The sequence below is a fragment of the Vidua chalybeata genome, chromosome 33 (assembly GCF_026979565.1).
Source record: "Vidua chalybeata isolate OUT-0048 chromosome 33, bVidCha1 merged haplotype, whole genome shotgun sequence".
NCBI classification, from domain to species: Eukaryota; Metazoa; Chordata; class Aves; order Passeriformes; family Viduidae; genus Vidua; species Vidua chalybeata.
Genome location: NC_071562.1, coordinates 1,189,985 through 1,201,474, shown reverse-complemented (window position 1 = coordinate 1,201,474; position 11,490 = coordinate 1,189,985). Strand labels below are relative to the sequence as shown.

The following is an 11,490-nucleotide window of genomic DNA, read 5'->3' as shown; positions in this document are numbered from 1 at the left end:
AGCGGATTCTGGGATGGATCCAACCAGGAATGGCGTCTCCATTGGAGAAATCCACCCAAAATCCTGGTAATTTTCCCCAAAAATGTTTGGGAAGAGGGGGATGAAGAGGAAGGGAAGAGGAAGAAGAAGAGGAAGAAGAGGCCCTGTGGTGGATCCAACTGGGAATGAACCGGTCCCAGTTTGGGAATTAAACCAGTCCCAGTTTGGAAATGAACTGGTCCCAGTTTGGGAACTGAACTGGTCCCAGTTTGGGAATTAAACCAGTCCCAGTTTGGAAATGAACTGGTCCCAGTTTGGGAATGAACTGGTCCCAGTCTGGGAACTGAACTGGTCCCAGTTTGGAACTGAACTGGTCCCAGTCTGGGAACTGAACTGGTCCCAGTTTGGAACTCAACTGGTCCCAGTTTGGGAACTGAACTGGTCCCAGTTTGGAACTCAACTGGTCCCAGTCTGGGAACTGAACTGGTCCCAGTTTGGGAACTGAACTGGTCCCAGTTTGGAACTCAACTGGTCCCAGTCTGGGAACTGAACTGGTCCCAGTTTGGGAACTGAACTGGTCCCAGTTTGGGAATGAACTGGTCCCAGTTTGGGAACTGAACTGGTCCCAGTTTGGGAATGAACTGGTCCCAGTTTGGGAACTGAACTGGTCCCAGTCTGGGAATTAAACCAGTCCCTGTTTGGGAACTGAACTGGTCCCAGTTTGGGAACTGAACTGGGCTCAGTTTGGAACTGAACTGGTCCCAGTTTGGCATGAAAACTGGTCCCAGTTTGGAAATGAACTGGTCCCAGTCTGGGAACTGAACTGGTCCCAGTTTGGGAATTAAACCAGTCCCTGTCTGGGAACTGAACTGGTCCCTGTTTGGGAATGAACTGGTCCCAGTTTGAGAATTAAACCAGTCCCAGTTTGGGAACTGAACTGGTCCCAGTTTGGGAACTGAACCAGTCCCAGTTTGGGAACTGAACTGGTCCCAGTTCGGGATTGAATCGGTCCCAGTTCGGGAACTGAACCAGTCCCAGTTTGGAAATGAACTGGGCCCAGTTTGGGAACTGAACTGGTCCCAGTTTGGAACTCAACTGGTCCCAGTCTGGGAACTGAACTGGTCCCAGTTTGGGAACTGAACTGGTCCCAGTTTGGGAATTAAACCAGTCCCAGTTCGGGAACTGAACTGGTCCCAGTTTGGGAATTAAACCAGTCCCAGTTCGGGAACTGAACTGGTCCCAGTTTGGGAATTAAACCAGTCCCAGTTTGGAACTGAACTGGTCCCAGTTCGGGAACTGAACTGGTCCCAGTTCCGGATCCCGCTCCCGGAATTTTCCCCGGATCGGATTTTGGGTTCCCGGGATCGAATTTCAGGCCCCGCCCGGGGGCGGCTCCCGGAGGCTCCTCCGAGGAATTTTCCCCTTCCCGGATTTCTCCGCGAGCCTCCAACTTTTTTTTTTTTTTTTTTTTTTTTTTTTTTTTTTTTTTAATCCCAAAAAAAAGAACATTTTGGGGGATTTTTTTTTTCCCGCCGGGAAGCGCCGCTGGAAATGGGAATTCCCCCCCTGGAGCGCCGCGTGCTGATCCCAGGTGAGAATTCCCGGAATTTCATCCCAAAATTCCCCTCGGATCCTTAAAAATGGGGGAGGGGGAATTCTCGAGGCGGAAAAAAAAGGGGGAAAAAAGTGAGATTTTGGGGTTTTTATGGAGTTTTCCCAGGTTTTTTGGGGGGTTTGTTGGGAGGAGAATTCCAACCGAATTCCAGGGGTTTTACCCCAAATCCATGCGGGCCTGGGAAGGAGTAAGGGAGGCCCTTTCCGTTTTTTTTTTTTTTTCCCCAGGAAAAATGGGATTTTTAATGGATTTTTAAGGGATTTTGGGAGGGAAGGAGGTCCCGAGGGAGGAGGGGGAGGGGAATTCCCAAAGGGGAGGGAAAATCCCGGAAAAGAGGGAAATTTCCTCAAGGAAAAACCCCAAATCCGGGGGAAATACCCCAAAATCCAGAGGAAAAAAACCCTAAAGTTCCAGGAAAAAAACCCCAAATCCAGGGAAAAAAAAATCCAAAAAGCAAGAAGAAAAAAAAAAAATCAAATACCGGGAAAAAAAATCCCCCGAAATCTAAGGAAAAAAAACCCAAATCAAAGGAAAAAAAAACCCAAATCCAAGGAAAAACCCCGAATCCAAGGACAAAAACACAAAATCCAAGGAAAAAAAATCCCAAATCCAAAGAAAAAATCCCAAATCCAGGGAGAAACCCCCAAAATCCAAGGGAAAACCCCCAAAAATCCAGGGAAAAAAACCCCAAAATCCAGGGAAAAACCCCAAATCCTTCCCAACCTCCCACCCCCATCCCAGAATTTTTCACGGAACCGCTGGAAAAGGCTCAAAAAAAAACTTGGAAAAAGGGGAAAAGAAGCAGAAAATTCCATATTTTCCCCCCCTTTCCCAGAATTTTGGGAACAAAGGAATTCCTGCGGCTCCCGGTGGTTTTTTATGGAAAGAATTCCAGGCGGGAATTTTGGGATTTTGGGGTGGAATTAATCCCTTTTTTTTTATTTTGTTTTTTTTTTTCCCCTCCTGGAATTGTTTGGATTCCCGCGGGAACTCCAAGGTCGGGCTGGGAATGTTGGGAAAAGTTGAGGGGGGAGGGAAATTTGGGATTTTCCCCGTTTTTTTTCCCAGGATTTTGGGGCTTTTCCAAGGGTTTTTGGTGGTTCCAGGGGGGGGGGAAATTTGGGATGGAATTTCCAGGGATTTTAAGAGGGGGGGGAAAAACAGGGAAAAGGGATTTTTAGGGATTTTTCTGGGAATTCTCTGGGATTTTTCTGGGATGTTATGGGATTTTTTTTTTTGCATTTTAAGGAATTTAATGGAATTTTTAGGGATTTTTGTGGGATTGGGATGGGATTAAAACCCCCTTTTCCTCAAAAAAATCTGGAAATTCCGGGATTTTGGCGCTCCCGGCACATTCCAAAAGCAATTCCAGGAAATTTGGGATCGAGGATGAAAGGAGGGACACCAGAAATGGGAAAATCAGGATTTTTAAGGAATTCTTGCCCTGAAAATTCCCCCAAAATCCGGGAATTCCTCCCATATTTCCTCCCCAGCCCCATCCCATCAACTCCCAGATTTTGGGATCAACAATTCCCAGCCAGATCCAGATCCAAACATCCCAAAAAAATCTGGGAAAAACCACCCGGAGCAGCCTCATTTCCTCACTTTCCCCCTTTTTTTCCCCCCTAAAAAATTCCTAAAAATCCCATTTTTCCCGATTTTTGTGGGGATTATCCCAGATTTTCCTATCCCAGCCCTGGGAATGTCAGGATCCAAAGTCCATCCCAAGGAACAATGGGAATTCCTCGGGAATTCCTCAACTCCAGGGATTTGTTTGCCCAAGGAGGAGAAACCGCCCCGGAAACTCCGGAATAAAAAAATCCAGGAAGGAAAAAACCTCGGGACGGGAGGATCCCGAAAATTCCCGAGTTTGGGGTTCAGGGGAGCAAAGGTGAGCCAGAATTTGGGAATTTTTTTCAGAATTTTGGGGGGTTTTCTCCCCAAATTTTGGTTTTTTTTTCTTTTTTTTCCCCATTTTTGGGGGTTTTCCCTCAATTTTCAGGGGTATTTTTTCAAATTTTGGGGGATTTCCCCCCAGTTTTTTGGTTTTTTTTCCCCAATTTGGTTTCTTTCCCCCCATTTCCCCCCATTTTTTTCCCAAAATCCCCACTTCCCTCCATTTCCCCCCCATTTTTCCCCAAAATCCCCATTTCCCTCCATTCCCCCCCATTTTTTCCTCAAATCCCCATTTTCCCCCATTTCCCCCCATTTTTTTCCATTCCCCCCCATTTTCCTAAAAATCCCCATTCCCACCCATTTTCCCCCCAAAATTCCCCCCATTTTCCCCAAAATCCCCATTTCCCCCCATTTTCTCCCAAAATCCCCCTTTCCCCCCATTTTCCCCCAAAATCCCCATTCCCCCCCATTTTTCCCAAAATCCCCATTACCCATTTTTTCCCAATATCCCCATTTCCCCCCCATTTTTTCCCAAAATCCCCATTTTTTCCCAAAATCCCCTTTTTCCCCCCATTTCCCCCCATTTCCCCCCATTTTCCCCCATTTCCCCCTGTTTTTCCCCATTTTCCCTCCATTTTTCCCATTTTCCCCCATTTTTCCCCAAATCCCCATTTCCCCCATTTCCCCCCCATTTTCCCCATTTCCCCCCATTTCCCCCCATTTTCCCCATTTTTCCCTCCATTGTTCCCCATTTTCCCCCATTATTCCAAAATCCCCATTTTCCCCCCATTTTCCCCCCATTTTCCCCCATTTTTCCCCATTTTCCCCATTTTTCCCCATTTCCCCCCCCATTTCCCCCCATTTTTTTCCCAAAATCCCCATTTCCCCCCATTTCCCCCCATTTCCCCATTTTCCCCCATTTTCCCCATTTCCCCCCCATTTCCCCCCCATTTCCCCCAATTTTCCCCCAATTTTCCCCCATTTCCCCCAATTTCCCCCCTATTTTCCCCCATTTCCCCCCATTTCCCCCATTTTCCCCATTTTTCCCTCCATTTTTCCCCATTTCCCCCATTTTTTCCCCAAATCCCCATTCCCCCCCATTTCCCCCCCCATTTTCCCCATTTTCCCCCCATTTTCCCCATTTTCCCCCCCATTTTCCCCCATTTTTTTCCCAAAAACCCATTTTCCCCTCCATTTTTCCCCATTTTCCCCCATTATTCCCAAAATCCCCATTTCCTTCCCATTTTCCCCATTTTCCCCCCATTTCCCCCCATTTTTTTCCCCAAATCCCCATTTTTCCCCATTTTCCCCCATTTTTTTCCCAAATCCCCATTCCCCCCCATTTCCCCCCATTTTTCCCCATTTTCCCCCATTTCCCCCCATTTTCCCCCCATTTTTCCCCATTTTCCCCCCATTTTCCCCCATTTTTTTCCCAAAATCCCCATTTTCCCCCATTTTTCCCCCATTTCCCCCCCTGTGCCGTGTCCCCGCAGGCCCCCCGCCATGAAGCACTGCTTCTACAACGAGACCGTCGGCTTCTTCTACAACAACAGCCGCAAGGAGCTGAGCGCGCACTGGCGGCCCAAGGACGTCCTGGTGGTGGCCCTGGGGCTGGCGGTCAGCGCCGTGGTGCTGCTGACCAACCTGCTGGTCATCGCCGCCGTGGCCACCAACCGCCGCTTCCACTACCCCATCTACTACCTGCTGGCCAACCTGGCGGCCGCCGACCTCTTCGCCGGCGTGGCCTACATGTTCTTGATGTTCCACACGGGGCCTAGAACCGCCCAGTTGTCGCTCAAGACTTGGTTCATCCGCCAGAGCTTGCTGGACACCAGCTTGACCGCTTCGGTGGTCAACCTGTTGGCCATCGCGGTGGAGCGGCACCGGACGGTGCTGACCATGCAGCTCCACAGCGAGATGTCCGCCCAGCGCGTGGTGGGATTGATCTTCTCCATCTGGGCGGCGGCGTTGCTCCTGGGCTTGATCCCGTCCTACGGTTGGCACTGCCTGTGCTCCCTGGAGAGCTGCTCCAGGATGGCGCCGCTCTACAGCCGCAGCTACCTGACCTTCTGGGCCGTGTCCAACCTGGTGGTGTTCCTGGTCATGGTGGTGGTCTACGGGCACATCTTCGTCTACGTCAGGAGGAGGATGGCGCGCATGGCGCGGCACACCGGGGCGCACCCGCGGCACCGCGACACCGTGCTGGCGCTGGTCAAGACCGTCACCATCATCCTGGGTGGGTGGCTCGTTAGGGGTTAATTGGGCTGGCCATCGTCATCCGTGGTGGGTTGGTCATCGTCATCCTCAGTGGGTAGTTAATTAGTGGTAATTAGGGGTTAATTGGGCTGGTCATCGTCATCCTTGGTGGGTGGTTAATTGGCAGTAATTAGGGGTTAATTGGATTGGTCATCATCATCCTTGGTGGCTTGGTCACCGCTATCGTTGGTGTGTTGGTCATCATCATCGTCAGTGGGTGGCTAATTAGCGGTAATTAGGGGTTAATTGGGTTGGACACAATCATCCTTGGTGGGTTGGTCATCGTCATCCTCAGTGGGTGGTTAATTAGAGGTTAATTAGCCATTAATTAGGGGTAACGGGTGCACACCCGCGGCACCGCGACACCGTGCTGGCGCTGGTCAAGACCGTCACCATCATCCTGGGTGGGTGGCTCGTTAGGGGTTAATTGGGCTGGCCATCGTCATCCTTGGTGGGTTGGTCATCGTCATCCTGGGTGGGTTGGTCATCGTCATCCTGGGTGGGTTGGTCATCATCATCCTCAGTGGGTAGTTAATTAGTGGTAATTAGGGGTTAATTGGGCTGGTCATCGTCATCCTTGGTGGGTTGGCCATCGTCATCCTTGGTGGGTTGGTCATCGTCATCCTTGGTGGGTGGTTAATTGGCAGTAATTAGGGGTTAATTGGATTGGTCATCATCATCCTTGGTGGCTTGGTCACCGCTATCGTTGGTGGGTTGGTCATCATCATCGTCAGTGGGTGGCTAATTAGCGGTAATTAGGGGTTAATTGGGTAGGACACAATCATCCTTGGTGGGTTGGTCATCATCATCCTCAGTGGGTAGTTAATTAGCAGTAATTAGGGGTTAATTGGGCTGGTCATCGTCATCCTTGGTGGCTTGGTCACCACTATCGTTGGTGGGTTGGTCATCGTCATCCTTGGTGGGTTGGTCATCATCATCTTCAGTGGGTGGTTAATTAGTGGTAATTAGGGGTTAATTGGGTTGGTCACTATCATCCTTGGTGGGTTGGTCACTGTCATCTTCAGTGGGTGGTTAATTAGGAGTAATTAGGGGTTAATTGGGCTGGTCACCGTCATCCTTGGTGGGTGGTTAATTAGTGGTAATTAGGAGCTAATTGGATTGGTCACTATCATCCTTGGTGGGCTGGTCATTATCATCCTCAGTGGTTAATTAGTGGTTAATTAGGGGTTAATTGGGTTCGTCCTCTCATCCTCAGTGGGTTGGTCATCATCGTCCTTGGTGGGGGGTTAATTAGCAGTAATTGGGGTTAATTGGGCTGGCCATCGTCATCCTGGGTGGGTTGGTCATCATCATCGTCAGTGGGTGGTTAATTAGCGGTAATTAGGGGTTAATTGGTTGGTCATCGTCATCCTTGGTGGGTTGGTCATTGTCATCCTGGGTGGGTTGGTCATCGTCATCCTCAGTGGGTGGTTAATTAGTGGTAATTAGGAGCTAATTGGATTGGTCACTATCATCCTTGGTGGGTTGGTCACCATCATCCTTGGTGGTTTGGTCATCATCATCGTCAGTGGGTGGATAATTAGCGGTAATTAGGGGTTAATTGGGTTGGTCACCGTCATCCTTGGTGGCTTGGTCATCATCATCCTCAGTGGTTAATTAGTGGTTAATTAGGGGTTAATTGGGTTCGTCCTCTCATCCTTGGTGGGTTGGTCATCATGCTCATTGGTGGGTGGTTAATTAGGGCTAATTAGGGGTTAATTGGGTTGATGGTTGGTCATCATCATCTGCAGTGGGTGGTTAATTAGCGGTTAATTAGGGGGTAACGGGTGTGCACCATGCCCCACCCTGCTGAATTTCATCCTGGAATTCTTTGGGTCGGAAAGACCTGAAATCCCAGGCAGGAAGTGACCGGAAAACACTAAAAATTCCCGTTTTTTCCCAATTTTTTCCCAATTTTCCAGGTGTCTTTTGGATCTCCTGGATCTTTTTCCCTCAAAGATTGGAATCCACGAGGATTCCATGGAACGTTTTTATCCCACAATTCTTTGGGTCAGAAAGACCTGAAATCCCAGGCAGGAAGTGACCGGAAAACACCAAAAATTCCCGTTTTTTCCCAATTTTCCCGTTTTTCCAGGTGCCTTCGTGGTGTGCTGGATCTTTTCCCTCATCTCATTTTTCTCCCAAGACTCATCACAGGGATTCCAGGGAATGATTTCATCCCAGAATTCTTTGGGTCGGAAAGACCTGAAATCCCAGGCAGGAAGTGATTGGAAAACACCAAAAATTCCCGTTTTTTTCCCTTTTTTCCCAATTTTCCAGGTGTCTTTGGGCTCTCCTGGATCTTTTCCCTCATCTCATTCTTCTCCCAAGACTCATCACAGGGATTCCATGGAATGATTTTATCCTGGAATTCTTTGGGTCGGAAAGACCTGAAATCCCAGGCAGGAAGTGATTGGAAAACACCGAAAATTCCCGGTTTTTTTCCCTTTTTTCCCAATTTTCCAGGTGTCTTTGGGCTCTCCTGGATCTTCTTCCCATCTTTTTTTCCCTCATCTCATTCTTCTCCCAAGACTCATCACAGGGATTCCATGGAACGTTTTTATCCTGGAATTCTTTGGGTCAGAAAGAACTGAAGTCCCAGGCAGGAAGTGACCGGAAAACACCAAAAATTCCCGTTTTTTCCCAATTTTCCCGTTTTTCCAGGTGCCTTCGTGGTGTGCTGGACTCCTGGCCAGGTGGTTCTGCTGCTGGACGGGCTGGGCTGCCAGAGCTGCGACGTGCTGGCCGTGGAGAAGTACGTCCTGCTGCTGGCCGAAATTAACTCCCTAATTAACGCCATCGTCTACTCCTGGCGGGATAACGAGATGCGGAACACCTTCCGGCGGATCCTGTGCTTCCCGTGCCTCCGGAATTCCAAGTACGCCGCCCCGGAGCGGGGGCTGCATTCCCACAACGGCCACTTCACCGTGGATTCTTCCATTTAGTGGTTTTTTTTTTTTTTGGTTTTTTTTTGGGATTTTGGTTTTTTTTTTTTTCGGGATTTTTTGGGTGCGGCCCGAAGAGCTTTGGGGCTCCGAGGTGGGAATTTTTCGTGGAAAAGTCGTGGTGGAGCAGGGATCGTGGGGTTGAGGAGGATTCTGGATTCCTTGGGGGTTCCAGCGTGGAAAATTTTCCTGGAAAAGATGGTGGTGGATCAAGGATGAAGTGATTTTTTGGGGATTTGGGAGAGTCCCGGAGTCCTGGGGGCTCCAGCACCCGAATTTCCTTGGAAAACTCCTGGTGGGATCAAGGATTGAGAAGAATTTTGGAGTCCTGGGGGTCTCCAGCATCCAAGTTTTCCTGGAAAACTCCTGGTGGGATCAAGGATGAAGTGATTTTTTTGGGATTTGGCAGCATCTTGGATTCCTGGGGGCTCCAGCATCCGAATTTCCTTGGAAAACTCCTGGTGGGATCAAGGATGAAGTGATTTTTTTGGGGATTTGGGAGTATCTTGGATTCCTGGGGGGCTCCAGCATCCAAATTTCCATGGAAAACTCCAGAAGGAGGCGGTTTTGTGGGATTTTGGAGAGCCTTGGGTTCCTGGGGGGCTCCAGCACCCGAATTTCCTTGGAAAACTCCTGGTGGGATCAAGGATTGAGAAGAATTTTGGAGTCCTGGAAGGCTCCAGCATCCAAGTTTTCCTGGAAAACTCCTGGTGGGATCAAGGATGAAGTGATTTTTTTGGGATTTGGCAGCATCTTGGATTCCTGGGGGCTCCAGCATCCGAATTTCCTTGGAAAACTCCTGGTGGGATCAAGGATGAAGTGATTTTTTTGGGGATTTGGGAGTATCTTGGATTCCTGGGGGGCTCCAGCATCCAAATTTCCATGGAAAACTCCAGAAGGAGGCGGTTTTGTGGGATTTTGGAGAGCCTTGGGTTCCTGGGGGGCTCCAGCACCCGAATTTCCTTGGAAAACTCCTGGTGGGATCAAGGATTGAGAAGAATTTTGGAGTCCTGGGGGTCTCCAGCATCCAAATTTTCCTGGAAAACTCCTGGTGGGATCAAATATGAAGTGATTTTTTTGGGATTTGGCAGCATCTTGGATTCGTGGGGGCTCCAGCATCCGAATTTCCTTGGAAAACTCCTGGTGGGATCAAGGATGAAGTGATTTTTTTGGGATTTGGGAGAATCTTGGAAGCTTGGGGGGCTCCAGCATCCAAATTTCCATGGAAAACTCCAGAACGAGGCGGTTTTGTGGGATCTGGGAGAACCTTGGATTCCTGGGGGGCTTCAGCATCCAAATTTCCTTGGAAAACTCCTGGTGGGATCAAGGATTGAGAAGAATTTTGGAGTCCTGGAAGGCTCCAGCATCCAAATTTCCTTGGAAAACTCCTGGTGGGATCAAGGATGAAGTGATTTTTTTGGGATTTGGCAGCATCTTGGATTCCTGGGGGCTCCAGCATCCAAATTTCCTTGGAAAACTCCTGGTGGGATCAAGGATGAAGTGATTTTTTTGGGTTTTGGGAGAATCTTGGAAGCTTGGGGGGCTCCAGCATCCGAATTTCCTTGGAAAACTCCAGAACGAGGCGGTTTTGTGGGATTTTGGAGGACCTCGAATTCCTTGGGGGATTTTTCCCTGGAAACCTCCAGGATTTGCGGAAAACCCTCGGAGCAGAATTCCCATTAAAGACTGGTTTTAACCCGGAGTCGTTTTTCCTTGTAAAAGGTTCAGGAATGCTGCGGGGCGGGGGTTGGGAATTCCGAGGGCAGGATTTGGGAATTCTGTGGGCAGGAATTTCCCTGGGATCCCCCAGAATTTGGGAATTCTGATGGCAGAATTTCCCCTGAAAAATTCCACAAATCCCAGGATTTGGGAATGCCGAGAAAAAGCCAAATTTTCCCTCTTTTTTTCCCCTCTCTTTTCCCTGATCCTGGAAAACTTCTCCATGCGAGTTCTGGGAATTCCCAGAGATCCCTGGAGTGGAACCAGGTGACTTTTCCCACTTTGGCTGCAGAATTCCTTGGATTAAACGGGATTTTTCCGGATTCCTTGGGATTTTTTTCCAGGGAAAACTGAGGTTAAACACCCAAACCTGGAGCCCAGCATTTCCTCCAAAACTGGAATTGCTCCCAGTGGGAATTTTTAAGCTGCAATTCCTTCATTTCCCCTTTAATTCTTTATTTTTTCCTTTTATTCCTTCATTTCTTTTTCCACCAAATTATTTCCTTTTTCCCTTTAATTCCTTCATTTTCCCCTCCGTTTTTATCCTAAAAATGGGATCAAAGCTCTGCTTTGTTGGGATTCAACCCCGGAGCCTCAAAATGACCCAAAACGGGGCTGTGGGGAAAAAAAAAAAAAATTCCCGAATTTTTGGGTGGAAAAAGGGGAAAATCGGGAGCCGCGGGGGTGTGTCCTCCCGGAGGGGCGTGGCCTAGCGAGAGGTAGGCGTGGCTACGGTTGCCATGGAGATATCATTACGTTTGGGTGGAGTCGAAAGGGCGGAAATGACGAATAGAGGGGCGTGGTCACTGTGAGGGCGTGGCCAACAGGGCGGGATCAGCTAAACAGGCGGGAGGGGCGTGGTCAGGACGGGGGCGTGGTCACAGCGATGGCGGGAAAGATTCGTCCGCGCCTGAAGGGGCGTGGTTTGCGCTGGGGGCGTGGCCACGCGGAATGGCGGGAAGTGCGTCCCCCCTCACGAGGGGGGCGTGGCCTCCTGTGGGCGCGGCGGGAAGAGGGCGTGGCCAGGCCTGGGCGTGACCACAACGGCGGCACCGCGGGGGGGGGTCGGGGGGGGGGGGG

General features: G+C 49.6%; 1 protein-coding gene across 3 annotated transcripts; it reads left to right on the top strand.

The window, feature by feature from the left end:
- LPAR2 (lysophosphatidic acid receptor 2) lies at positions 1 to 9,293 on the top strand. Of its 3 annotated transcripts, none has more exons than XM_053968249.1 (3): positions 1 to 66; positions 1,484 to 1,570; positions 4,984 to 5,829. In XM_053968249.1, exon 3 carries the CDS (start codon positions 4,994 to 4,996, stop codon positions 5,747 to 5,749), a length of 756 nt encoding a protein of 251 aa, XP_053824224.1. In that variant the 5' UTR covers positions 1 to 66; positions 1,484 to 1,570; positions 4,984 to 4,993; the 3' UTR covers positions 5,750 to 5,829. The 3 variants fall into 3 exon arrangements, with proteins under 3 accessions (XP_053824224.1, XP_053824226.1, XP_053824225.1); XM_053968251.1 differs by lacking the exon at positions 1 to 66 and adding an exon at positions 8,411 to 9,293 and having other exon boundaries at positions 1,481 to 1,570; positions 4,984 to 5,726; XM_053968250.1 differs by lacking the exons at positions 1 to 66; positions 1,484 to 1,570 and adding an exon at positions 3,145 to 3,485.
- Positions 9,294 to 11,490: the final 2,197 nt, after the last annotated feature.

Bases quoted from the DNA above. Each gene is read 5' to 3' on its own strand.
- LPAR2 (XM_053968251.1), top strand. From the start codon at position 4,994: ATGAAGCACTGCTTCTACAACGAGACCGTCGGCTTCTTCTACAACAAC. The intron at 5,727-8,410 runs GTGGGTGGCTCG...CCGTTTTTCCAG, and splicing joins GACCGTCACCATCATCCTGG to GTGCCTTCGTGGTGTGCTGG.